The following is a 25,425-nucleotide window of genomic DNA, read 5'->3' as shown; positions in this document are numbered from 1 at the left end:
TCGGAGACACCAACTGCCGTGGCCCCAGCTCTATGGGCCTGTCTTCCCACTTCTAAAGACACTGCTCCAGCGACGCTTTCCACAGGGACCAGCGACCACTGAAGGCTCAGAGGACTGCCCTGCATCTAGAAGGACCAAGAACTCCCGAGGACAGCGGCTCTGTTCACCAAAGACTGCAACTTTGCAACAAAGAAGCAACTTTGAAACAACACGCGTTTCCCGCCGGAAGCGTGAGACTTGGCACTCTGCACCCGACGCCCCCGGCTCGACTTGTGGAGAACAATCACTTCAGGGAGGACTCCCCGGCGACTGCAAGACTGAGTAGCCATAGTTGACCCCCCTGAACCCCTACAGCGACGCCTGCAGAGGGAATCCCGAGGCTCCCCCTGACCGCGACTGCCTGCTTCAAAGACCCGACACCTGGTAAAGGCACTGCATCCGCAGCCCCCAAGACCTGAAGGATCCGAGCTCCAGTGCAGGAGCGACCCCCCAGGTGGCCCTCTGCCTTGCCCAGGTGGTGGCTACCCTGAGGAGCCCCCCCTTGCCTGCCTGCCTCGCTTAAGAGACCCCTTGGTCTCCCATTGATTTCTATTGAGAACCCGACGCTTGTTTGCACACTGCACCCGGCTGCCCCTGTGCCGCTGAGGGTGTAATTTCTGTGTGGACTTGTGTCCTCCCCGGTGCCCTACAAAACCCCCCTGGATCTGCCCTCCAAAGACGCGGGTACTTACCTGCTGGCAGACTGGAACTGGGGCACCCCCTTCTCCATTGAAGCCTATGCGTTTTGGCACCACTTTGACCTCTGCACCTGACCGGCCCTGAGCTGCTGGTGTGGTAATTTTGGGGTTGCTCTGAACCCCCAACGTGGGCTACCTTGGACCCAAACTTGAACCCCGTAGGTGGTTTACTTACCTGCAAAAACTAACAAACACTTACCTCCCCCAGGAACTGTTGAAAATTGCACTGTCTAGTTTTAAAATAGCTATATGTCATTTATGTGACAACTGTATATGCTATTTTGCTAATTCAAAGTTCCTAAAGTACCTACCTGAAATACCTTTCATTTGAAGTATTACATGTAAATCTTGAACCTGTGGTTCTTAAAATAAACTAAGAAAATATATTTTTCTATACAAAAATGTATTGGCCTGGAATTGTCTCCGAGTGTGTGTTCCTCATTTATTGCCTGTGTGTGTACAACAAATGCTTAACACTACTCCTTTGATAAGCCTACTGCTCGACCACACTACCACAAAATACAGCATTAGAATTATCTGTTTTTTGCCACTATCTTACCTCTAAGGGGAACCCTTGGACTCTGTGCATACTATTCCTTACTTTGAAATAGTGCATACAGAGCCAACTTCCTACAAGAGTCCTCAATGGTGAAAGCATGTATGTAGGACTTGGGGGTGGAGCTCCTACACGTGAACTTGTTGAGGTATTATGCTGAGCAGGTCTGCTAGATCACTGTTGTCTCTGGAAATGTGCTGAATAAGTAGACAGGCTGTGATGGACTGCCCCCTCCAGATGCATTGGACCACACTGGATAACTGAGGTGACTGTGTGCCGCCTTGTTTCTGTACGTAACACAATAGTCATCCTGTCTGTGCATATCAGGGCTGTCTTCTTCGAAATGAGAGGATGGAAAGCCTGGAGAACAAGTTGGAAGACTAGCAGCTCCAGGTGATTGATGTCAATAGTTTTCTGAACACTGAAATGATTGAGTTACGCTCCCCAACCTGTAAGCAATGTGTCTTGTGTTGATAATCTCTTGCGGGCCTGGAAGCAATAGGTTGTTGTATTCCATCACTGAAGAGAGTGATGTGTGCGGCCCCACACCAACACTAGACCCTCTAGATGACACCCTGCTTTAGATCACTGTGCCACAAGGCACTCTTATAACAGGCGTATGTGGAGCCTGGCATGAGGGATTATATTGATACAAGACGCCATGGTGCCTAGTAGAGAGATATTTCTGACTGTTACCTGCCGATCTGGCTGAAAAAGAGGCAGCATGCTTTGGAAGGCTTGTACTCTGTAGTGGTTGAAGGGGGGATGCGGCTAGACTGCGCAAGGTGTGAATTGTGGTCTGTAAGTGGACTAGATGGAGTTGCTGCATGTCGCTCTTGATATGTCAGTTGTCAAGGAAAGGGAACATGTGGATGCCTGTAGGAAAGTGCCTCTTTTGATATGGCCCCCCCCCCCACACTTTTCACCTGGTGCAATTTCGAGTGAAAGTGCACTAGGTCCCTAATAAACAGTCCCCCAGTGCCAGATCTCTTTCCCTAAACCTGCAGTCGTTTTTCCTAATTGGCAAACCTCTAGCTACCACTAGAAGTCCCTAGTAAGTGGTACCTTAGGTACCTAGGGCATGGGGTAACAAAGAAGGCCTCTGAAGGATGCAACATACATTGTGCCACTCTCAGGGACTCCCTCACTAAGTGCACACAGTGCTGCTTTCGCAGGCTGCGCCTTGATGCAGAACTAAAATCAAAATACAACATGGCACACAGCCTGTGTGCCCTGTCCGCTTTGCACTGCATGCGATATATGAAAGTCACCCCTCTAGCAGGCCTTACAGCCCTAAAGGCAGAGTGCATTATATTACATGTGAGGGCATACCTGCATGAGCAGATATGCCTCTGCTATGTCTTCTCTATTCTCAGACACAGTAAGTGAACAGTGAAGTCATTTTAAGTACATGTGCTAGACACTGGTTGTTACGAGTTCCCCAGCTACATGATGGCTTCATTGGCAACAGGGATGCTTTGTATTAAACATCTTGTATTAATAAACCTTCACTGAATCCAGTGATGGGTTTATTAATACATGTAACTCAGAAGGCACCATAGAGGTGCCCCCAGAAAAACCTCCCATCTCCTAGAGTGGGCACTGACTGGTCAGAACGAGTACAGCCACCTTAAGACAAGAGTTTTAGCCCCTGAGGTGAGAGCCAATGCTCTTGAGCGCTAAGGACAAAGGATTGCTCTGGACAGAGGTGTGTCCTCTCTCCCAGGCAGAATGAATATTCGGGGGCTTCAAAGGCCTTGACGTCTTTGAAATGCGACCCAGGCCTCTCCAAATAGTGGAGGAAGGCAACCCCCAGTTCTTGACCCCACTTTTGGCAGCAGGACTGGCGGGAAAATAAAGGAAATTAGGCAGTGTGCCCATTTCCTGCCAGTCCCACCCCACGGGTGGACGAGCTGAAGTAGACATTTTTTAAACTCCTCCATCTTGTGTGGAAGGAATTAGGCCAATAGAGTTAAGGTTACGCCAATTTCCAAAGGAAGTGGTCAAAGGAAGGGCATAGTCACCCTAAAAGGTGAGTAGCCTGTTGACTACCACCTGGCTCTCCCTGCAACGCATCTAAATTCAGTATTTAGGTGACACCCTTGAGCCCTAGAATCAGATTTCTTTAGACCTAAAAAGAGCCGGACACCAAGAAGTCACACCAGCAGAGAAGACCTGAAGATATCCACTGACTTGGCCCCGGCCATACTGGCTTGTCTGCAGCCTTCAAAGAACCTGCACAAGACGACGACTTGTCCTGCAGCCCAGCGACCTCCAAAGCCTTAGAAGGACTGCTTGTCTTTAATAAAGAACAATAACTCCCATGGACAGCAAACCTGTTCAAAGGAAACCGCCTCTAAAGAATAAGAGATCGCCTGTGGAACCACAAAACCGATACCTGGAATCACTTCTGCAGCAGATGCCCCTAGCCCAAGTTCATGCGGCCCACCAGTCCAGCAAAGGTTCCCCAGTGCTTCTAACCAAGAGTCCAACGTGAGCTGACCCCTGAGAGTCTACAGCGACAGCTGCAGCCTGAATCCAAGGACTCCCCCTGACCACGATCTGCCTGGTAAGTTGTTTCAGACGCCAAAAAACACCCCTGCATCTGGAGCACCTGGGCCTTGGGGAGCTGGACCGTTGTCCCTATAACCCCTGGCATCTCAACACCCCTGGGCAGCTGTGGGTTGACCTCTCTCGGCCTCCTGGCCAGAGCCTGCAGTCAGTTTCTGAAAGTCATCTCCTCCATTGAAGAACACCTTGCGTCTGATGCTGTGTTGGCACTGTGCACCCAGCCGTCCCTGCGGGTTTAAGTTTGGTGCTACCTTGTGCCCCCGTACTTATCTCAACACCAGGAGATCAACCTTTGACCACCTGCAAGCGTTGCAGCGAATACCCAGTCTCCATTGGATAGCATTGGGCGCCCAACGCTGTGTTGGCACTTTGCACCCGGCCGCCGCTGAGGCTGTAAGTTTGGTGCTGCCTTGTGCCCCCCGCCAAAAGACCAACCTCTGACACCGCTTATACTTACCTGGGAGCAGCGCATCTTCATCCCCGCGCCGACTCCAACTTTGACCTCTGCACCCAGCCGCCCCTGTGCGTGCACTCTTGGTACCAACCTGAACCTTACCCTGTGCTAGTCTAAAACCCTGAAGACTGGGATTGTAAGTTGTGAACTTGACTGTGAAGCTGCATTTTTGTTTTCCTCCTACAGGTTAACATTGCAGACTCTGAAAATTGCAGTGGCGATTTTTCACACAGCAAAGAATTTTTTATTTAAAAACGGTTTACCGTATAACGAAGTTCATGGGTTCAAAGCACATATAAAAGCAACTTATTTTTCTCCAACGGTCTCCGATTTATTCTTTGAATGTGTGTCTCATTTATTGCCCTCGAGTACAACAAATGCTTAACACGACTCCTTGATAAGCCTAACAGCTCTCCCACAATACCACAAATCTCTGCAAACCTTTGGGGATCCACTGGACACTGCAGTGTACTTTATTTTAGTGCACTATAGATAGAGCCAGTTTCCTACAATGCTGCTCTTTCTGAGATAAGCGCCCACCACGGCCAGACACTTGGTTAAGACTCCTGGTGCACTGCCAACCCCAAGGGCAGCACTTTGAATTAATAATAAGGTCCACTTACCACAAACCTGAGATAGCTGCAATGTGCTGGCTGGATGGGTATCTGGAAGTAGGGGCTTTCAGATCCAGAGCAGTCATGAAGTTGCCTTTCTGCAAGAATAGTATAACGTCCTGTAGAGTCACCATGTGGAAGTGCTCTGACAAAATGTATTTGTTGAGAGGCCTGAGAACAAGTCTTCCTTTAGGATAAGAATATAGGGTATACGCCATTTCCGTGGAGTGATGTGTGACAGGTTCTACGGAACCCTTGTCCAGGAAAGCCTACACACCTCCTTGTGAAGGAGGCACTGGTCTTCTGACAATCTGTGCTGGGAAGAGGAGGGGGTTGGGGGGTTTCATGGTATTTCTATGAGTTCCAGATAATAACCACTTCCCCCCCTTGCCGACCGCTTTTGCTGGATCTGCGTCCTTTCAATTTTTCCAAGCAACTCATCGAACTGGGGGCCAAAGTGACCACACATTTAGAAGTGTTGCTGTAAGTCCGGTTTAAACCAAGAAACATTCAGCAAGGCATGGCACCGCAAGAGAATGCTGAAATTAATGATGTAAGTGTGTGTCTGGGGCGCCAAAAGCACAGGGAGCATTTGTTTTTAGAGATAACCTTCCCCTCTGCCACTAATCTCATTCAGAAGGGTGCATCACCGATGCTCTGGGTGTTTGCCCGCCTTCTAGCAGTATGTACCACCAGGAAGCCATAAGGCAACTGGCCAGGAATGTATGGAAGGTCACTAGGGGAGGCTTTACCATTCTTATCTAACCTAGGCAATGTAATTCCTGCCTTGACATGCTTCTTGAAAATATCAATGGCAGGGTTGATTACCCCATTTAACCTCAGGAGGTATTGGAGGGAGCGCGGAGGAGAGGGTTTTCACAAAGAAATCATTCTCTTCTTTGTGCATGTGTAGCTCAACATTGTGGAATATGGCAGCCCCGTGTAGTACCTCATGATCAGCAGTAACCTTATCTGGTGGGAAAGGCTTAGGAGAGTACAAATTTGGATCTGTGCCTGCAGGGGGGTCAATATCAAATCATCCCAAGAGTCTGGGCCCTGTGGGTTATGAATCTGGTAATAAGGGAGTCTAGGACTGTCCCCGTCCCACTGAGTGTGAGGAACTCCTAGGTGAGAGGTGTGGTGGCTCTAAAGGCAAACGCAATACAGGAGGTACAGGGGGAAGATGAGGGAGAGAAGGTGCAGAATGAACAGGAAGTAGAGAAGAGGTAGTCCTGTAATGCTTTTTCGGACTCCTCGGAGGGGGGTAGGCCTGGATGGGTTCATGGGCTCCTCAAAAGTCAACTTCTTCTTATGGGGAATAGACTCCTTTGGCACCTGCGGAGGCTTTGCCAAGATCTTCCCAGTGCCTAGCTGGATACGTATCCACTGCTGCAGAGCATCCAGATGTTCTTGAAGCCGCTGGAGGATCGGCTGCCCGAAATCTTTGGAAGCTGCAGATGAGGGAGCGGTGGAAGAGGGCCTTGATGAGAAAGGGTTACCCACTGGAGGGTGTCGAACTATCTTGGTGCTGAGAGCTTCGAATCAGCAGGTTTCAGTGCTGAACTTGCCTTTGGCTCCGAGTGATTCAGTGTAAGATGTCACAGGCTCAGAAATCTTCAGCCATAGGTGTTCGATGGTCGTCTTCGGATCCGACGCCAAGGTGATGGATGTGTCTATGCTTCGAGGAGGAGTTTGGCACTGAATGTGGAACGGGCATCGGGTCCAACTCGGAATGTCAGTGTCGACCATAGCCAGAAGGCAGTGGCACGCCTGAGGCCTCATGCACAGGAGCTGAAGGCTGATACCTCTGGTGGTGAGTAAGGGACGCATCAGTACTCATTGCAGTCTTGCTACTGCTGCGCAGACGGGGGTTGTTTGGCCTTGATATCCGCATAGGTGTCAACAATTTCAGACGAGAAGGCTGGTTCCATTCGAACGCACAGAGTATCCACTTTTCAATGTCGGACTCCTCATGCTCTCCAAAGCTATGTGGATTCTTTTCTGCTTATAGTCGCAGAGGCAACAAGCGCATCGGTTCCATAGTCTTTTTGTTACGGAACACAAAACAAGCTGAGCAGGAGTCCCCTTAGAGGTAGGGAGACAGATTGCAAACTTCGTGAAGGTCTGACCTCAGGTAAGTATGGCTGAATCGAAATGGAGTCCTTTCCATCACAGAGACATTCTTGACCCGGAAGGTGGGAGACAAGAAGTATGTCCCAACACATAGTCGAATTGAACATAATGGTTGAAAAAAACAAAAGAAACAGTATTGTTTTGCAGAAATTGACAAGGGCATAGATTTGAGGGCGCAGTGAGAGCCCCGCATGGCATTAAACCGGAGTTCACAATGACACGGTTGACCCAGATGATGGAGAAAAACTATAAGACAACAGAGCCGATGCACAACACCACAACAGGTGGCATCACGAGGTCAAGTGACTTAAAAAGACAATTTGAAGATGTACATGTCCAAGCCCAACACTAGGTGGCAGAAGAATGCATAGCATGTGTACCTACTTCTACACATGCCACAAACACAAAATTACTACTCTGGCTCACAAGTAAAGTTTAAAAAGTCTGGATTTACTCCAAAATACAGTGAATACCTAAAACAAAGAGAATATCACACTGAAATTTCATTTTTTTGTGGGAAAAGGCTTAAGACATGAAAGCTTGTGACAAGAGGACCAAACCTGGAAAAAAAAAAATGAGGACAGTGAAGGGGCGGAATGGGATGGATTGCCTTAACTTTCTGAGCAAATAACAGAAATATTTTCTTATGTTCTCTTGCTTGATTTTCAGCAAGGTACACGTCACCTAGTGTGAAATGGGGAGTAAGCTGCTTTAAACAAGAACCTTTGGCAAATGAGATCCTGAAGATTGAGGAAGAGGCAGAGTAGGAGCTTGGCTTGGTTCTGGGGAGGAAGTTAAGGAAACTGGAAAAAAATTATGCAATGATGGTGTTTAGTAAGCATTTTCTATATCAAGTGTCAATCTTAGACTCTGGGCAGCGTTAGTGTATTAAGGGTCTAGCCAGTCTAGCACACACATTAATAATCTCTCAATAGCTGTTCAAAGAATGTCAATGTAGTCCTGTCCACATAAGTGATGTATGGTATTAGTTTCTCAATCTTGAGCAGTGTGTATTTGTTTATCAGAGACTAATCAGGCCTATGAAGGCCAACTTGGCAAGTGAAGATTTAGAGTCACTTTTCAGTCTTGTAACACTACCCTCTATTCTCACACAACTCTGGAAAAGCAGAGATGTTGAAATATCTTGTAAGCCTATCTTAAATAATATGCTCCTTTGCTTGTGCTTTATCTATGCACACAATGCTGTTAAGTTCCCTGACAAGCTAACGCTACAGCAGTCATGTGTAGAGGAACACGCTTTATTCAACATCTTGCAATGTATCTCAAAACCCATCACCCCATAAGATAACACGTAAACTGTTCAAGCTATTCTTTGAATCGTTGAAATCCAGATCCAATTTCACCTCCCCCCCCCCCCACAAGTGCACACCACTACTACTCCAGCACAGCAATTTTTATTTACAAACTTTCAGGGCCAAAGCAAATGAAACATTTTACTAGGCATTATTTGTGTTCATGCTATTCTAAAGCAGACTTATCCCGCTAAGAAGATTCAAAATGTATCTCCAGATGACAAAATAAGTAGTCACCATAATTATCTTTTCCCGAAGGTTCTGAAAGCTTCCACAATCACAGGAACTAAAATATCATAGCCACATCACTGTTCAAAACCAGTGCAGTGTGCTGCTGATCACATTCCCTCGCTTGCCGGGCCTCACTGTTTTTCATAAAGGAGGTATTACTTGTTTCAGCAATAGGATTTTTAATGCTTCATCTAGTTGAATGAGCAGCAACTGATTAGAAGAGCTTATTTGCAAGGGTCAGAGAATGCCAGAAGTTCATTAATTCAATGCCATAACAATGGACAGGTAAACTGGCCATTTCAATTCCCTATGCTTGGGAATGCCTGCTCATGGTCAGTGATTGTACAGGGTTTGCACAAAAATGCTGTGCTCGGACACACACCACTCACCAGTCAACCAACCATGCCAAGTTGATGGCAGCAGAGGCATCTTTGGGGCAGATGCCACTTGCCACTTCACCCCCTATGTTGAATGGTCCTGCTACCCACCTCTACTGCTGTCAACACCCCAGGACATGTACTCCAAGGTTCCCATCCTCCCAGCAGTTTTTTTTTACCTGGTGTCTTTTGTAGCCACGAAGACGACAGGGTTAGGGGCATCAGCTGGGTTGAGCTTCTGACGCTTTACCATGGGCTGAGTACTGGACCTCATCCCGGAAGACATCGGTCTGCCATTGGCTGCAAACGAGGGGGCCACTGCGGCGGCAGTAGCAACAACAGCGGCTCCAGCTCCTGTCACCTGCACCAATTAGAAAGCAGCAAGCGTCACTTAATGACATTTTTGCGCTGGGGTGGAGGGCAGAAACAGGTTTTAAGAGGGAGAGCAGAAAGGAGGTTTAAACCTCTGCCTGGACTCAAACAGGAATGGAAGCACACCAGATGTCTGTAGAGTTTATCTGTAGACTTCCTTCAATACAAGAGTTGCGCGAGTTATTACAGGACCTCCAAGGTAAAGAAATAGGTAGCCAATGATGGTGGCAGATGTGGGAACAAAGCATACCCAAAGATTGTTTACTTATGGCAGTAAACTGACATCTCCTCTCACTCTCAGAAAGAGATGGTCTTCTTACTCCTCCACAGCTCTGAACTCAAGCAATATGCTAGAACCTGAAAGTGAATGCAACTTTACCAGTGTCTCAGGACTATTGAGTTTAGCGATTGCAGCTATGACCCGATGCAGACTCAATTATTAGAAGGTTTAAAGGCTACGGTGTATTGAGAAATCATATTCACAAAAATAACTTGGCAACATTTTTCAACATATTTTAACTGGTGGAGTCTCGAAGACCAGGTCCCACAGTAGACTTTCTTTTCCTATAACCTTGTACTTTTCATCTCATGTAATAGCAAATTTTGCTTGCTCCTGTTCTCAGGCACATGATGCGAACTGCTACAGCATGTTCCCTCCACCCCAAAACTATTCTTACTGCCACAGCAGTTGCTCCTCAAATCCTAATACAAGCTTTCTGCAGAGACTTCAAACCAGATTCCTCACCTTAAAATATTCCCCAGGCATCAGACTAGACCTGGAAAACTTTGAAGCAGTACCTCTGCAAGCTGGAATGTGGCATCTACAACTCCACTGTTGATGCTTGAATGCGACATGCACTGGTCTATATAGGCAACACCCATTTATGCTAATAGTTCCCCTCTTTCCGGGTGTAGGAAAGTGCCTCTTTTGACATGGTCACCCCCAAATTCTTTGCCTGGTTTCTTGTGCAATTTCAACTGAAAGTGCACAGAATCCCTGCTAAATAGGTCCCCAGTGCCAGGTCTCTTTCCCTAAAACTGCAGTCGTTTTTCCCATTTGGCAAACCGTTATGTAGGAAGTTAGCTCTGTATATACTATTTCAAAGTAAGAAATAGTGTGCACAGAGACCAAGGGTTCCCTTTAGAGGTAAGATAGTGGCAATAAGAGATAATTCTAATGCTATATTTTGTGGTAGTGTGGTCGAGCAGTAGGCTTATCAGAGGGTAGTGTTAAGCATTTGTTGTACACACACAGGCAATAAATGAGGAACAAATGAGGAACACACTCAAAGACTTACTCCAGGCCAATAGGTTTTTATATAGAAAAATATATTTTCTTAGTTTATTTTAAGAACCACAGGTTCAAGATTTACAAGTAATACTTCAAATGAAAGGTATTTCACGCAGGTATTCTAGGAACTTTGAATAATCACAATAGCATGTACAGTTTTGACAAAAATGGCAATAAGCTATTTTAAAAGTAGACAGTGCAAAAATCAACAGTTCCTGGGGGAGGTAAGTAAAACACTTACAGAGTTCAATGTTGGGTCCAAGGTAGCCCACCGTTGGCAGTTCCAGGCAACCTAAACGTTACCATACAAGCAGCTCAGGGCCGGTCAGGTGCAGAGGTCAAAGAGGTGCCCAAAACACATAGGCTTCAATGGAAACAGGGGTGCCCGGTTCCAGTCTGCCAGCAGGTAAGTAACTGCGTCCTCGGAGGGCAGATCAGGGGGGTTTGTAGGGCATGGGGGGGAGAGAAACACAAGCAGGCACAGTAAGTACACCCTCAGTGGCACAGGGGAAGCCGGGTGCAGAGTGCAAACAGGCGTCGGGTTTTGTATTGGAATCAATGGGGAGACCCGGGAGTCTCTTCAACGATGCATGCAGGCAGAGGGGGGGGGGCTCCTCGGGGTAGCCACCACCTGGGCTAGGCCGAGGGTCGCCTGGTGGTCGCTCCTGCACTGGAGTTCAGTTCCTTCAGGTCCTGGGGGCTGCAGGTGCAGTGTTGGTTCCAGGCGTCGGGTCCCTTATTCAGGCAGTCGCGGTCAGGGGGAGCCTCTTGATTTCTTCTGCAGGCGTCGCTGTGAGGCTCAGGGGGGTCTTCTCTGGTTACACACGGGCTCGCAGTCACTGGAGAGTCCTCCCTGAGGTGTTTGTTATCCGCAGGTCGAGCCAGGGGCGTCGGGTGCAGAGTGGAAAGTCTCACGCTTCCGGCGGGAAACGTGGAGTCTTTAAAGTTGCTTCTTTGTAACAGAAAGTTGCTGATGGTTGAACAGAGCTGCTGTTCACGGGAGCTTTTTGGTCCTTTGGGTGCAGGGCAGTCCTCTGAGGCTTCAGAGGTCGTTGCTCCCTGTTGGATGCGTCGCTGTTGCAGTTTTCGAAGTAGGGAGACAGGCCGGTGGGGCTGGGGCCAAAACAGTTGTTGTCTCCATCTTCACTGCAGGGCTTCAGGTCAGCAGTCCTTCTTTAGGCTGCAGTAATCTAGTTTCCTAGGTTCTGGGGGCCCCTAAATGCTGAATTTAGGGGTGTGTTTAGGTCTGAGAGGGTAGTAGTGGCTACTGTCCTTGAGGGTGGCTGCACCCTCTTTGTGCCTCCTCCCTGTGGGAAGGGGGGCACATCCCTAATCCTATTGGGGGAATCCTCCTTCTACAAGATGGAGGATGTAAAGAAATGGCTCCCTGTTGGTTACCCCCCACTTTTTGCCTGATACTGACTTGACTGAGAAGTGTGCTGGGACCCTGCTAACCAGGCCCCATCACCAGTGTTCTTTCACCTAAAATGTACCATTGTTTCCACAATTGGCACAACCCTGGCACCTAGGTAAGTCCCTTGTAACTGGTACCCCTGGTACCAAGGGCCCTGATGCCAGGGAAGGTCTCTAAGGGCTGCAACATGTCTTATGCCACCCTAGGGACCCCTCACTCAGCACAGACACACTGCTTGCCAGCTTGTGTGTGCTGGTGGGGAGAAAATGACTAAGTCGACATGGCACTCCCCTCAGGGTGCAATGCCAACCTCCCACTGCCTGTGGCATAGGTAAGTCACCCCTCTAGTAGGCCTTACAGCCCTAAGGCAGGGTGCACTATACCACAGGTGAGGGCATATGTGCATGAGCACTATGCCCCTACAGTGTCTAAGCAAAACCTTAGACATTGTAAGTGCAGGGTAGCCATAAGAGTACATGGGCTGGGAGTCTGTCAGAAACGAACTCCACAGCTCCATAATGGCTACACTGAATACTGGGAAGTTTGGTATTAAACTTCTCAGAATAATAAACCCACACTGATGCCAGTGTTGGATTTATTAAAAACATGCACACAGAGGGCCTCTTAGAGATGCCCCCTGTATTTTACCCAATTGTTCAGTGCAGGACTGACTGGTCTGTGCCAGCCTGCTGCTGAGAGACGAGTTTCTGACCTCATGCAGTGAGAGCCTTTGTGCTCTCTGAGGACAGAAACAAAGCCTGCTCTGGGTGGAGGTGCTTCACACCTCTCCCCTGCAGGAACTGTAACACCTAGCAGTGAGCTTCAAAGGCTCAAGCTTCGTGTTACAATGCCCCAGGGCACTCCAGCTAGTGGAGATGCCCGCCCCCTGGACCCAGCCCCCACTTTTGGCGGCAAGTCCAGGAGAGATAATGAGAAAAACAAGGAGGAGTCACTGGCCAGTCAGGACAGCCCCTAAGGTGTCCTGAGCTGAGGTAACTCTAAATTTAAGAAATCCTCCATCTTGCAGATGGAGGATTCCCCCAATAGGATTAGGGATGTGACCCCCTCCCCTTGGGAGGAGCCACAAAGAGGGTGTACTCACCCTCAGGGCTAGTAGCCATTGGCTACTAACCCCCCAGACCTAAACACGCCCTTAAATTGAGTATTTAAGGGCTCCCTGAACCTAAGAAATTAGATTCCTGCAACTTACCGAAGAAGAAGACTGCTGAGCTGAAAACCCCTGCAGAAGAAGAAAGAAGACACCAACTGCTTTGGCCCCAGTCCTACCGGCCTGTCTCCTGCCTTCTAAAGAAACCTGCTCCAGCGACGCTTTCCAAAGGACCAGCGACCTCTGAATCCTCAGAGGACTGCCCTACTTCAAGAGAGACTAGAAACTCCAGAGGACAGCGGCACTGCTCCAACAGAACTGCAACTTTGTTTCAAAGGAGCAGATTTAAAGACCCCTGCAACTCCCCGCAAGAAGCGTGAGACTTGCAACACTGCACCCGGCGACCCCGACTCAACTGGTGGAGAACCAACACCTCAGGGAGGACCCTCCGGCGACTCCGAGTCCGTGAGTAACCAAAGTTGTCCCCCCTGAGCCCCCACAGCGACGCCTGCAGAGGGAATCCCGAGGCTCCCCCTGACCACGACTGCCTGAACCTAAAGTCCCGACGGCTGGAAAAGACCCTGCACCCGCAGCCCCCAGGACCTGAAGGAACGGAACTCCAGTGCAGGAGTGACCCCCAGGAGGCCCTCTCCCTTGCCCAGGTGGTGGCTACCCCGAGGAGCCCCCCCCTTGCCTGCCTGCACCGCTGAAGAGACCCCTTGGTCTCCCATTGAAATCTACAGAGAACCCGACGCTTGTTTACACACTGCACCCGGCCGCCCCCGCTCTGCTGAGGGTGTACTTTTTGTGCTGACTTGTGTCCCCCCCCCCCCGGTGCCCTACAAAACCCCCCTGGTCTGCCCTCCGAAGACGCGGGTACTTACCTGCTGGCAGACTGGAACCGGGGCACCCCCTTCTCTCCATTGGAGCCTATGTGTTTTGGGCACCTCTTTGACCTCTGCACCTGACCGGCCCGGAGCTGCTGGTGTGGTAACTTTGGGGTTGCTCTGAACCCCCAACGGTGGGCTACCTTGGACCCAAAACTGAGACCTGTAAGTGATTTACATACCTGCTAAAAATAACAATACTTTACCTCCCCCAGGAACTGTGAAAATTGCACTGTGTCCACTTTTAAAACAGCTTATTGTGTTTTATGTAAAAAGTATATATGCTACTGTGATTATTCAAAGTTCCTAAAGTACTTACCTGCAATACCTTTCAAATGAGATATTACATGTAGAATTTGAACCTGTGGTTCTTAAAATAAACTAAGAAAAGATTTTTCTATAACAAAACCTATTGGCTGGATTTGTCTCCGAGTGTGTGTTCCTCATTTATTGCCTGTGTGTATGTACAACAAATGCTTAACACTACTCCTTTGATAAGCCTACTGCTCGACCACACTACCACAAAATAGAGCATTAGTATTATCTCTTTTTGCCACTATCTTACCTCTAAGGGGAACCCTTGGACTCTGTGCATGCTATTCCTTACTTTGAAATAGCACATACAGAGCCAACTTCCTACAGAGGATTTCTAAAAGTAAGAGTCACCTCAGCTCAGGACACCTAAGAGGCTGTTCTGATTTAGGGGGGGGGGGGGGGGGGGGGGAGAGACATGGTGACTCCTTGTTTTTCTCATTATCTCCTCCAGCCTTGCTGCCAAAAGTGGGGGCAGTGGCCGGAGGGGCGGGCATCTCCACTAGCTGAGATGCCCTGTGGCACTGTAAAAAAGGGGGTGAGCCTTTGAGGCTCACTGCCAGGTGTTACAGTTCCTGCAGGGGGAGGTGAAAAGCACCTCCACCCAGCACAGGCTTTGTTTCTGGCCACAGAGTGACAAAGGCACTCTCCCCATGTGGCCAGCAACATGTCTGGTGTGTGGCAGGCTGGCAAAAACTAGTCAACCTACACTGGAAGTCGGGTATGTTTTCAGGGGCATCTCTAAGAAGCCCTCTGGGTGTATTTTACAATAAATTGCACACTGGCATCAGTGTGCATTTATTGTGCTGAGAAGTTTGATACCAAACTTCCCAGTTTTCAGTGTAGCCATTATGGTGCTGTGGAGTTTGTGTTTGACAGACTCCCAGACCATATACTCATATGGCTACCCTGCACTTACAATGTCTAAGGTTTGGCTTAGAAACTGTAGGGGCATAGTGCTCATGCACCTATGCCCTCACCTGTGGTATAGTGCACCCTGCCTTAGGGCTGTAAGGCCTGCTAGAGGGGTGACTTACCTATGCCACAGGCAGTGTGAGGTTGGCATGGCACTCTGAGGGGAGTGCCATGTCGACTTAGTCATTTTCTTCTCACCAGCACACACAAGCTGTGAAGCAGTGTGCATGTGCTGAGGGGTCCCCAGGGTGGCATAAGACATGCTGCAGCCCTTAGAGACCTTCCCTGGCATCAGGGCCCTTGGTACCAGGGGTACCAGTTACAAGTGACTTACCTGAGTGCCAGGGTTGTGCCAATTGTGGAGACAAAGGTACAGTTTAGGGAAAGAACACTGGTGCTGGGGCCTGGTTGGCAGGGTCCCAGCACACTTTCAAATCATAACTTAGCATCAGCAAAGGCAAAAAAGTCAGGGGGGAACCATGCCAAGGACGCATTTCCTTACACCTTAGCTACCACTATAAGTACTTGTAAATGGTACCCCAGTACCTAGGGCATGGGGTACTAAAGGAAGGCCCCTGAGTGCTGCAGCAGGAATTGTGCCACCCTCAGGGACCCCCTCACTAAGTACACAGTGCTGCTTTTACAGGCTGCGTGACTAGGTGAATAACTAAATGTGTGTACTGACCCCTTTACACTGCATGCCCCAGCACTAAAGGCAGAGTGTATTATATAGCATGTCAGGCCATGCCTGCATGAGCAGATATGTCCCTGCTATGCCTGTCTATTCTCAGACATAGTAAGTGATCAGTGACACCATTTTAAGAATATGTGCTGGACACTGGTCATTATGAGTTTCCAGCTACATGATGTCTTCATTGACAACAGGGATGTTTGGTATCAAATATCTCATTATTAAACAATCACTGAATCCAGTGACTGATTTATTAATACATGCACTTACAGGGCATCTTAGAGGTGCCCCCCGGACAATCTACTAACTCCTAGCATGGGCACTAGGTGGTCAAAACCAGTACAGCCACCTTAGACTGAGTTCTGGCCCTGAGGTGAGAGCGAATGCTCTCAAGGGCTCAGAAAAACAGACCTGTTCTAGGCAGAGGTGCAACCTCCTCTCCCAGGCAGGACGGACATTACAGGGCGGGAAGCTTCAAAGGGTTTGCCACCTTTAAATGCGACCAGGCCTCTCCAAATGGTGGAGGAGGCCGATCCCCAGTTCCTGACCCTACTTTTGGTGGCAGGATTGGCAGGACAATTAGGTAAATTAGGAGGAATGACCACGTCATGCCAGTCCCACCCGTAGGGTAGACGAGCTGAAGTGGATACTACTTTTTAAATTCCTCCATCTTGTATGAATGGAATTAGACCAATAGGATTAGGGCTATGCCACTTCCCAAAAGAAGTGGTCAAAGGAAAGGTGTTGTCACCCTAAAGGTGACTAGCCCACTGGCTACTACCTGGAACTCCCTTTAACACCCCTAGATTCAGTATTTAGGTGGCACCTGTAGTAAAGTGTCATCTTTCTAGCATAGTTATCCCCACTTTTTGCCTTATGTCAGTGTGTTTAGACTGAAGTTCACTGGGATCCTAATAATAAGGATCCCAGTGACAATGCTCTCTCCTCAACATTTGGTGGCTGATAAACCTTTTACACCAACAATTGGTATACCGGTACACCTACACAACTCCCTAGCATATGGTACCAAGGACATTGGTAGACCAGGGGTCCCCCATGGGCCGCAGCATGTATTGTGCCACCTGAGGGAGCCTTGCAAACTGTGTGTGCAGGCCTGCCATCGTATCCTGCATGAAATGGTGCATGAACCCTTTCACCATCTTACCTGGTCACTGCACTTAGACATTGTAAGTCACCCCTCTTGTAGGCCCTTCAGCCTAAGGGCAGGGTGCATGTCCCTAAGTGGGAGTGCACCCCTTCTTAAGCAGGGTGCCCCTGCAGATCCCAGGCCAATTCCTGGACTCTAACTGCGGGGAAGCCATCTTGAGGTATGTAGTGGACACTGGTCAACACGAGTAGTCCAACTACATAATGGCTTCTCCAAACCTGGGCATGTTTGGTATCAAACATATTGGAATCTCACCGCTACACCAATTCTAGTGGTAGATGCATGATAACATGTACTCTGGGGGTTCCTTAGAGGATCCCCCAAGTTCTGCCTGTGCAGCCTTACGGGGTCTACAGCTGCCCGCTCACATTACTATTGACCCCAGACACTGTTCTGCCCTTCTCCTGGTGAGCCAGGCTCAGGTTGGAGAAGCAGAACAAAGGATTTCCTGCGAGGTAGAGGTGTGACCACCTCCCCCCTGTGTATTAGGTGTCTAAGATCTGGGTGGAGTGGTCTCTGAGTGTCACCAGACTGCTTTGAAGGGCACAGTTGGTGCCATCCCTGCACAATCCGGTTTGCACCAGTTCAGGAACCCCAGGTTCCCGCTCTGGCCTGAAACTACACAAAGGACAGGGGAGTGATAACCCCCCTTTTCAGCTCCTCCCCTGGGAGGTGCACAGAGCTCAGCCAAGAGGCCACTTGATTCTGCCTTCTTAGAAACAAGTTTGGCAGAGGCCCCTGGGAGTATCTGACTGATTAGATCAGGAAGAAGGGGTCCCTGACACCCTCTGATAAATGGGTCACTTCAGAGAGTTACTAACCCTTTTTTAGGGTTACTTAGGGGGTCCCCCCAAGGGTGGACCTCAGATTAGTCAAGCAAGACTCTTCAAGGAACTTGCTGAAAGACATCTTCTGCTCCTGGCCTCTGGAACCGCTGCTGGTCTGCTCTGGAACTGAAACACAGGTTTTTGTTGGAAAGGCTCCCATTGCAACATTGTTTCTCTGGATTACAAGAATTCTACAGTACCTGAGGCTGTGCACCCTACAGTTTCACAAGGGAACTGTTTGCACCAGGAAGCATGAGGGAATATCCCTTGGAATGAAGGATTCACTCCCCTGCAAACACAGGCACCCCATGACAACTTTGACCGGCTGGTGGAGTCTGCTGTCCCATGGACATCCAACGACTCTGCAACACAGGTGGCCACTTTTGGGTCTGATTGTCTTCTAACCAACTTGGGAGACTGTGGGCCTCTGCTCCTGCCACTAGATTGGAACACATGTGCATCGCGACTGTTGCATCTGCTTGTTGACTCTTCCTCCGGGAGATCTTCAGGCACCAAGAAGCCCCGGTCTCCAGCACTCTGAGAAGTGAAGATCAGCAGTTGTATTCCAACTCCTGCGATGTGGAACTTCTGTTTTTTTTTGTGCTGGTAAGGCCTCCTTGTGTCCATCGCCATTGGGTCACTCATGGGGGTACCAAAGACTTCTGCCTGCCTTCCTGAGTGCTCAGGCTCAGCCCTGACTCCCCCTTCTGAGTAGAGTCTCCTGGACCCTGCTGGTCCCCAGAACTTTGTAAACTCTTCTTCAGCTTCTGTTTGTATTTGCCAGTGACTGTTGGTGACCTGGCTTGTCACTGACCCTCCTTCGATCCGGCGACTGATGAGGGACAGCTCGTAGGCAGCTCCCGGGATCTTCTGCATCTCCTGGACTCCGTAGCTGGACTTCTTCCACCGACTTGCAGAAACTTCACCTTCAGGAGGGCAGACATTGCCACCTGCACCACCTCCAAGGATGCTGGACTGTCTCCTTCCTTTGCAGGTCCTCCTCGTTCTGAATCAGTCCCTGGGTTTCACCGGCCTGGTCCATGGGCTGTGACAGCAGCTGGATAATCAAGGCTTCCACTGAAATCTGCGAGACTCCCTTTCCCCCCTCTGTATCCAGGTCCCTGGTGTAGGTACTACTGTCTTCTGGGTATCCTAGGGTAGGTGCACTCTCCATCCAACCTCTTGTCTGCTAGTTTTCTCGGGGTCCACTTGGAAGGGTCCTAAATTCCACAAACTCCAACCACTACTCCCTGTGTTAGTCTATGGGACAACTGAGTGGTAACTACCTTACACCTGGTTGCTGGGGACACTTACTGTACTTACCTCTGATGTTATTACCTGCCCCCAGCTCCTAGCCAACTACCACATTTACCCTGGTTGGGTCACTATTTCACATTCCACTCTTTTAGTTTATGGTTTGGCCCACGCATAGGGTGTTCCTGATGTTTATTGTGTGTACATATTGTGTGTAGATATTGCCAAAGGGAGATATGCCAATAATAGTCTAGCAGTAGTGCTGTAATAAAGTATCCTTTATTTTTTGCAACACTTGTGTGGTTATTTCTTGGGAGATACTGCCTGACTACAGTATTGCAAGAGCTCTACATTCCTCCCGGATAAGCTTTAGCTGCTCGCCTCTGCTACCTCTAGAGTTTTTGCTATCTGGACACCTATTTACTATCAGTAACGGTTGCCTGGACTCAGTATAGGGTACCACACCATAAGTGTATACCATAAACTGAGCCAGCCTCCTACATTGGTGGCAGCGGTGGGAAAAGACTCTTGCATTGCTTTTATCACTTGGTCAGCAGTGACATTTCTTTAGAAACATCACTACTAACTATTGGTTACACCCTACACTAATATCTTCAGATACTTCTAAACTTTTGCCTGGGTAGACAGGTGTCTAGAATAGTCCTTTCTCCAGGTCTTTTAAAATTGTAGGGACTTAGAATAGTGTATATGATGCACCTACCTACTCTAACACCATGTCTTTAGTTGCAGGAGCTGACCAATCTCAGGAGTCTAGGTATGGAGGTCTCAAGTTCAAGGAAAACAGGGCCCTATGTACAACTAAGAAACTTAAGACAGGTAGTAACCCTACTAAAACTATTCTCTTAAATCTACTTATTAAGGATGACTTACAGAATCGTGACAAGATGAGAGAATTAGATGAAGAGGGGGAACCCCAGTGTTGGAAAGAAGGTACCAGGTTCTTCCTCTGACCCCACTGACTAAGACCAAGAGGATTCTGGAGAAAACCTTGAACCTGCAGGAAACTGTGTTGGTAGCACAAGAGAGGGTTGTAGCAGTAGGCCAACTTTACCTCCCCAGGGTTGGTAAAAATACCCAGGAGGATTGTATCCGCCTCTTCATCAGGTTCCCTTTCCTCATGATCTGCTGTTGGCACCATCCACTCAAGCTCAGGTGAGAGATCCCTAGATAGGAAGTTCAGTCTGCTGAGGCCTGAGCAAGTCAAACTAAAGTTGAAACAGCAGCTAGCTCTAGAGAGATTGAGAGGTCCTAGACATGGAGAGGGGAAGACAAAATTTGGGGTTAGAAGCCCATGACTGCAGCATAAAACGAGTCCAGGGTCAGGGAAGACACCTTTGATTCTAGGAATCTCAGCATGATAGCATCTCCTTACAAGGTTTTAGATGACATCCATAAATGGATTGAAGCTTTAGTGAGGGCCTGTTTATTACAGGAGGTCCCTCAGAGGCAGTAGGCAGATATCCTGGGTCTCTCCTTTGCAGACAAAGGCAGAGGCAAACTTTTGACTGTGAGGGAGGAAGATGCAGATAACTACCAGGTCTTGAAAGAGGCTCTAATTGATAGGTTTGGGCTCACTACTGAGGAGGATAGGATTAAGTTCAGAGAAACTCAGGAGGAGTCTTCTCAAGACTGGTAGATTTTGTGGACTGTTCAGTTAAGGCTCTGGAAGGCTGGTTACATGGTAGTAACATGCATGACTATGAAGGGCTGTACAAACTGCATCAGTATCTGGTGGACACAGATCTGACCTCTCCCCATGAACTGGGAAAGAAGGTAGACAAATGGGTTCACACCAGGGTGAGCAAGAAAACCCACAATGGGGGGGGAGGTAATCCCTGCCAATGTGACAAGAGCACAGACCAGGAAACAAGGAGAATCAGGAGCACTGGAGCCTGAAAGTATGGAATGGCCAGCTCCCAAGAAGAGATGAGAAAGGTAATTACCTTCTGCTCAGGACTCATGTGAGGATCAGTCTCCTCAGGGAGATGATCATACTCCTTGTGAGGAACATGCATCAGAGGAGCTGGGTGCTGACCCAGGAGAGCTGCTGGGGGCGGGGGGTGGGGGGTCTCCAGGGAAGAACTGAGTTTGTACAGAAATCCTGCCCTACTCTTGAAGGCCTCAGGAAGCAAGTTGCTGCAGAGAGAGCGGTAGGTTATTTCAGTGGACCCCACAGTGTCTATTGGGTCAATGGGCTTCTGTACTCTGAGGCCAGAGACTCCAACCCTGGTGTCACCAGAAGGTTGGTCATACCTCAGAAATTTAGGGAGATCCTGTTGACCTTAGCCCCTGATATTCCCCTTGCAGGACATCTTGGGCAAATCAAGACTTGGGACAGACATGTCCACATTTTCACTGGCCTGATAGGTCTTAAGACACAAAGGAGGTTTTCCACTCATTTGTTACCTGGCAAACCAATGGGTAGATGTAGGAAGTTGGCTCTGTATGCACTATTTCAAAGTAAGGAATAGTATGCACAGAGTCCAAGGGTTCCCCTTAGAGGTAAGATAGTGGCAAAAAACAGATAATTCTAATGCTCTAATTTGTGGTAGTGTGGTTGAGCAGTAGGCTTTTCAGAGGAGTAGTGTTAAGCATTTGTTGTACACACACAGGCAATAAATGAGGAACACACACTCAGACAATTCCAGGCCAATAGGTTTTTATATAGAAAAATACATTTTCTTAGTTTATTTTAAGAACCACAGGTTCAAGATTTACAAGTAATACTTCAAATGAACGGTATTTCAGGTAGGTACTTTAGGAACTTTGAATTAGCAAAATAGCATATACAGTTTTCACATAAATGACATAGCTATTTTAAAACTAGACAGTGCAATTTTCAACAGTTCCTGGGTGAGATAAGTGTTTGTTAGTTTTTGCTGGTAAGTAAACCACCTACGGGGTTCAAAGTTGGGTTCAAGGTAGCCCACCGTTGGGGGTTCAGAGCAACCCCAAAGTTACCACACCAGCAGCTCAGGGCCGGTCAGGTGCAGAGGTCAAAGTGGTGCCCAAAACGCATAGGCTTCAATGGTGAAGGGGGTGCCCCGGATTCAGTCTGCCAGCAGGTAAGTACCCGTGTCTTCGGAGGGCAGACCAGAGGAGTTTTGTAGGGCAACGAGAGGGGGGGGGGGGGGGGGGGGAAATGGGGATGGGGGGGAAACACAAGTCCACACAAAGTACACCCTCAGCGGCACGGGGCGGCCGGGTGCAGTGTGCAAACAAGCATCGGGTTTTCAATAGAAATCAATGGGAGACCAAGGGGTCTCTTCAGCGATGCAGGCAGGCAAGGGGGGGGGGGGCTCCTCGGGGTAGCCACCACCTGGGCAAGGGAGAGGGCCACCTGGGGGGTCGCTCCTGCACTGGAGCTCGGATCCTTCAGGTCTTGGGGGCTGCGGATGCAGTGCCTTTACCAGGCATCGGGTCTTTGAAGCAGGCAGTCGCGGTCAGGGGGAGCCTCGGGATTCCCTCTGCAGGCATCGCTGTGGGGGCTCAGGGGGGTCAACTCTGGCTACTCACGGTCTCATAGTCACCGGGGAGACCTCCCTGTGGTGTTTGTTCTCCACAAGTCGGCCCGGGGGCGTCGGGTGCAGAGTGCAAAGTCTCACGCTTCCGGCGGGAAAGGTGTGTGTATCAAAGTTGCTTCTTTGTTGCAAAGTTGCAGTCTTTGGTGAACAGAGCCGCTGTCCTCTGGAGTTCTTGGTCCTTCTAGATGCAGGGTAGTCCTCTGAGGCTTCAGAGGTTGCTGGACCCTGGGAACGCGTTGCTGGAGCAGTGTCTTTAGAAGTGGGGATACAGGCCGGTAGAGCTGGGGCCAAAGCAGTTGGTGTCTCCGTCTTCTCTGCAGGTTTTTCAGTTCAGCAGTCCTCTTTTTAGGTTGCAGGAATTTAGTTTCCTAGGTTCTGGGGAGCCCCTAAATACTGAACTTTAGGTCTGGGGGGTTAGTAGCCAATGGCTACTAGCCCTGAGGGTGGCTACACCCTCTTTGTGCCTCCTCCCTGAGGGGAGGGGGGGCACATCCCTAGTCCTATTGGGGGAACCCTCCATTTGCAAGATGGAGGATTTCTAGAAGTAAGAGTCACCTCAGCTCAGGACACCTTAGGGGCTGTCCTGACTGGCCAGTGATTCCTCCTTGTTTTTCTCATTATCTCCTCCGGCCTTGCTGCCAAAAGTGGGTCCGTGGCCGGAGGGGGTGGGCAACTCCACTAGCTGGAGTGCCCTGGGGTGCTGTAACAAAGGGGGTGAGCCTTTGAGGGTCACCGCCAGGTGTTACAGTTCCTGCAGGGGGAGGTGTGAAGCACCTCCACCCAGTACAGGCTTTGTTACTAGCCAGAGTGACAAAGGCACTCTCCCCATGTGGCCAGCAACATGTCTGGTGTGTGGCAGGCTGCTAAAACTAGTCAGCCTACACGGATAGTCGGTTAAGGTTTCAGGGGGCACCTCTAAGGTGCCCTCTGGGGTGTATGTTACAATAAAATGTACACTGGCATCAGTGTGCATTTATTGTGCTGAGAAGTTGGATACCAAACTTCGCAGTTTTCAGTGTAGTCATTATGGTGCTGTGGAGTTCGTGCATGACAGACTCCCAGACCATATACTCTTATGGCTACTCTGCACTTACAATGTCTAAGGTTTTGCTTAGACACTGTAGGGGCATAGTGCTCATGCACTTATGCCCTCACCTATGGTATAGTGCACCCTGCCTTAGGGCTGTAAGGCCTGCTAGAGGGGTGACTTCTCTATACCTGTAGGCAGTGTGAGGTTGGCATGGCACCCTGAGGGGAGTGCCATGTCGACTTAGTCGTTTTATCCCCACTAGCACATACAAGCTGGCAAGCAGTGTGTGTGTGCTCAGTGAGTGGTCCCCAGGGTGGCATAAGACATGCTGCAGCCCTTAGAGACCTTCCCTGGCATCAGGGCCCTTGGTACCAGGGGTACCAGTTACAAGGGACTTACCTGGATGCCAGGGTGTGCCAATTGTGGAAACAAAAGTACAGGTTAGGGAAAGAACACTGGTGCTGGGGCCTGGTTAGCAGGCCTCAGCACACTTTAAATTCAAAACATAGCATCAGCAAAGGCAAAAAGTCAGGGGGTAACCATGCCAAGGAGGCATTTCCTTACACTCACTATCAAGGCTACAAAATGACAGCTAGGGAAGAGTAAAATGGTTTACTTGGGCCACCTGGTAGGTAGAGGCCAAGTTCAACCCTTACAAAGCAAAATCCAAACCATCTTGGACTGGGTTGCACCAACTACCCAGACCCAGGTCAGAGCTTTCCTGGGCCTGACGGGGTACTACAGGAGATCTGCAAATGGGTATGGTTCCATCATTGTAGCCCCTTTGAATGATCTCCCTTCTAAAAAAAAATGCCTAAAAAGGTAAAGTGAACAGTCAGCTTTGATCCCCTGAAAAAGGCCATGTGCTTAGCTCCAATTCTCAAAAGCCCAGATATTCCAAACAATTCACTGTCCAGACTGATGCTTCCGATTAGGAATAGGAGCAGTGCCATCACAACTAAATGAAGAGGGCCAGGATCAACCTGTGGCTTTTATCAGCAGAAGATTGACCCCAGACGAAAGCGTTGGTCAGCCATTGAGAGAGAGGCCTCTGCTGTGGTCTGGGCTTTGAAGAAGTTGAGGCCTTACCTGTTTGGCACTCACTTCCTTGTTCAGACAGACCACAAGCCCCCACTGGCTTAAACAGATGAAAGATGAGAACCCCAAACTTTTGAGGTGGTCCATTTCCCTACAGAGGATGGACTTTTCAGTGGAGCATAGACCTGGGAGTAACCATGCCAATGCAGATGGACTCTCCAGATATTTCCACGTAGATAGTGAAGACTCAACTGGGCAAGGATAGTCTCATTAGCTTTCGTTTGGGAGGAGGTTATATAGGAAAGTGCCATCTTTGTAGCATAGTTACCCTCACTTTTTGCCTGATGTCAGTGTGTTTAGAATGTAGTTCACTGGGATCCTGCTATTCAGGACCCCTGCGACTGTGCTTTCTCCCGTAAATTTGCTTTATATTCCTCCTGGATAAGCTTCAGCTGCTCGCCTCAGCTACCTCTAGAGAGCTTTTGCTATCTGGACACCTATTCACTATCACTAAGGTTTGCCTGGACTCAGTATAGGGTGCCACAACATAGGTGTACACCATAAACTGAACAAGCCTCCTACAAACA

At 49.0% G+C, this 25,425-nt stretch overlaps 1 protein-coding gene across 2 annotated transcripts in view; it reads right to left on the bottom strand.

Moving 5' to 3' along the window:
• MTA2 (metastasis associated 1 family member 2) overlaps positions 1-25,425 on the bottom strand; it is a 524,852-nt gene that overhangs the window by 69,975 nt on the left and 429,452 nt on the right. Inside the window, exon 17 of one of the 2 annotated variants that reach the window (XM_069207047.1) lies at positions 9,166-9,347. The exons of the other annotated variant lie outside the window; for it this stretch is intronic. Coding sequence (XP_069063148.1) covers positions 9,166-9,347 — 182 coding nt within the window. The remainder of the gene's footprint in view (positions 1-9,165; positions 9,348-25,425) is intronic. 2 annotated transcript variants of the gene reach the window in all.

This window comes from Pleurodeles waltl, chromosome 9 (assembly GCF_031143425.1).
Source record: "Pleurodeles waltl isolate 20211129_DDA chromosome 9, aPleWal1.hap1.20221129, whole genome shotgun sequence".
In the NCBI taxonomy this organism is placed as follows: Eukaryota; Metazoa; Chordata; class Amphibia; order Caudata; family Salamandridae; genus Pleurodeles; species Pleurodeles waltl.
This window is presented reverse-complemented; position numbering and strand designations above follow the sequence as displayed.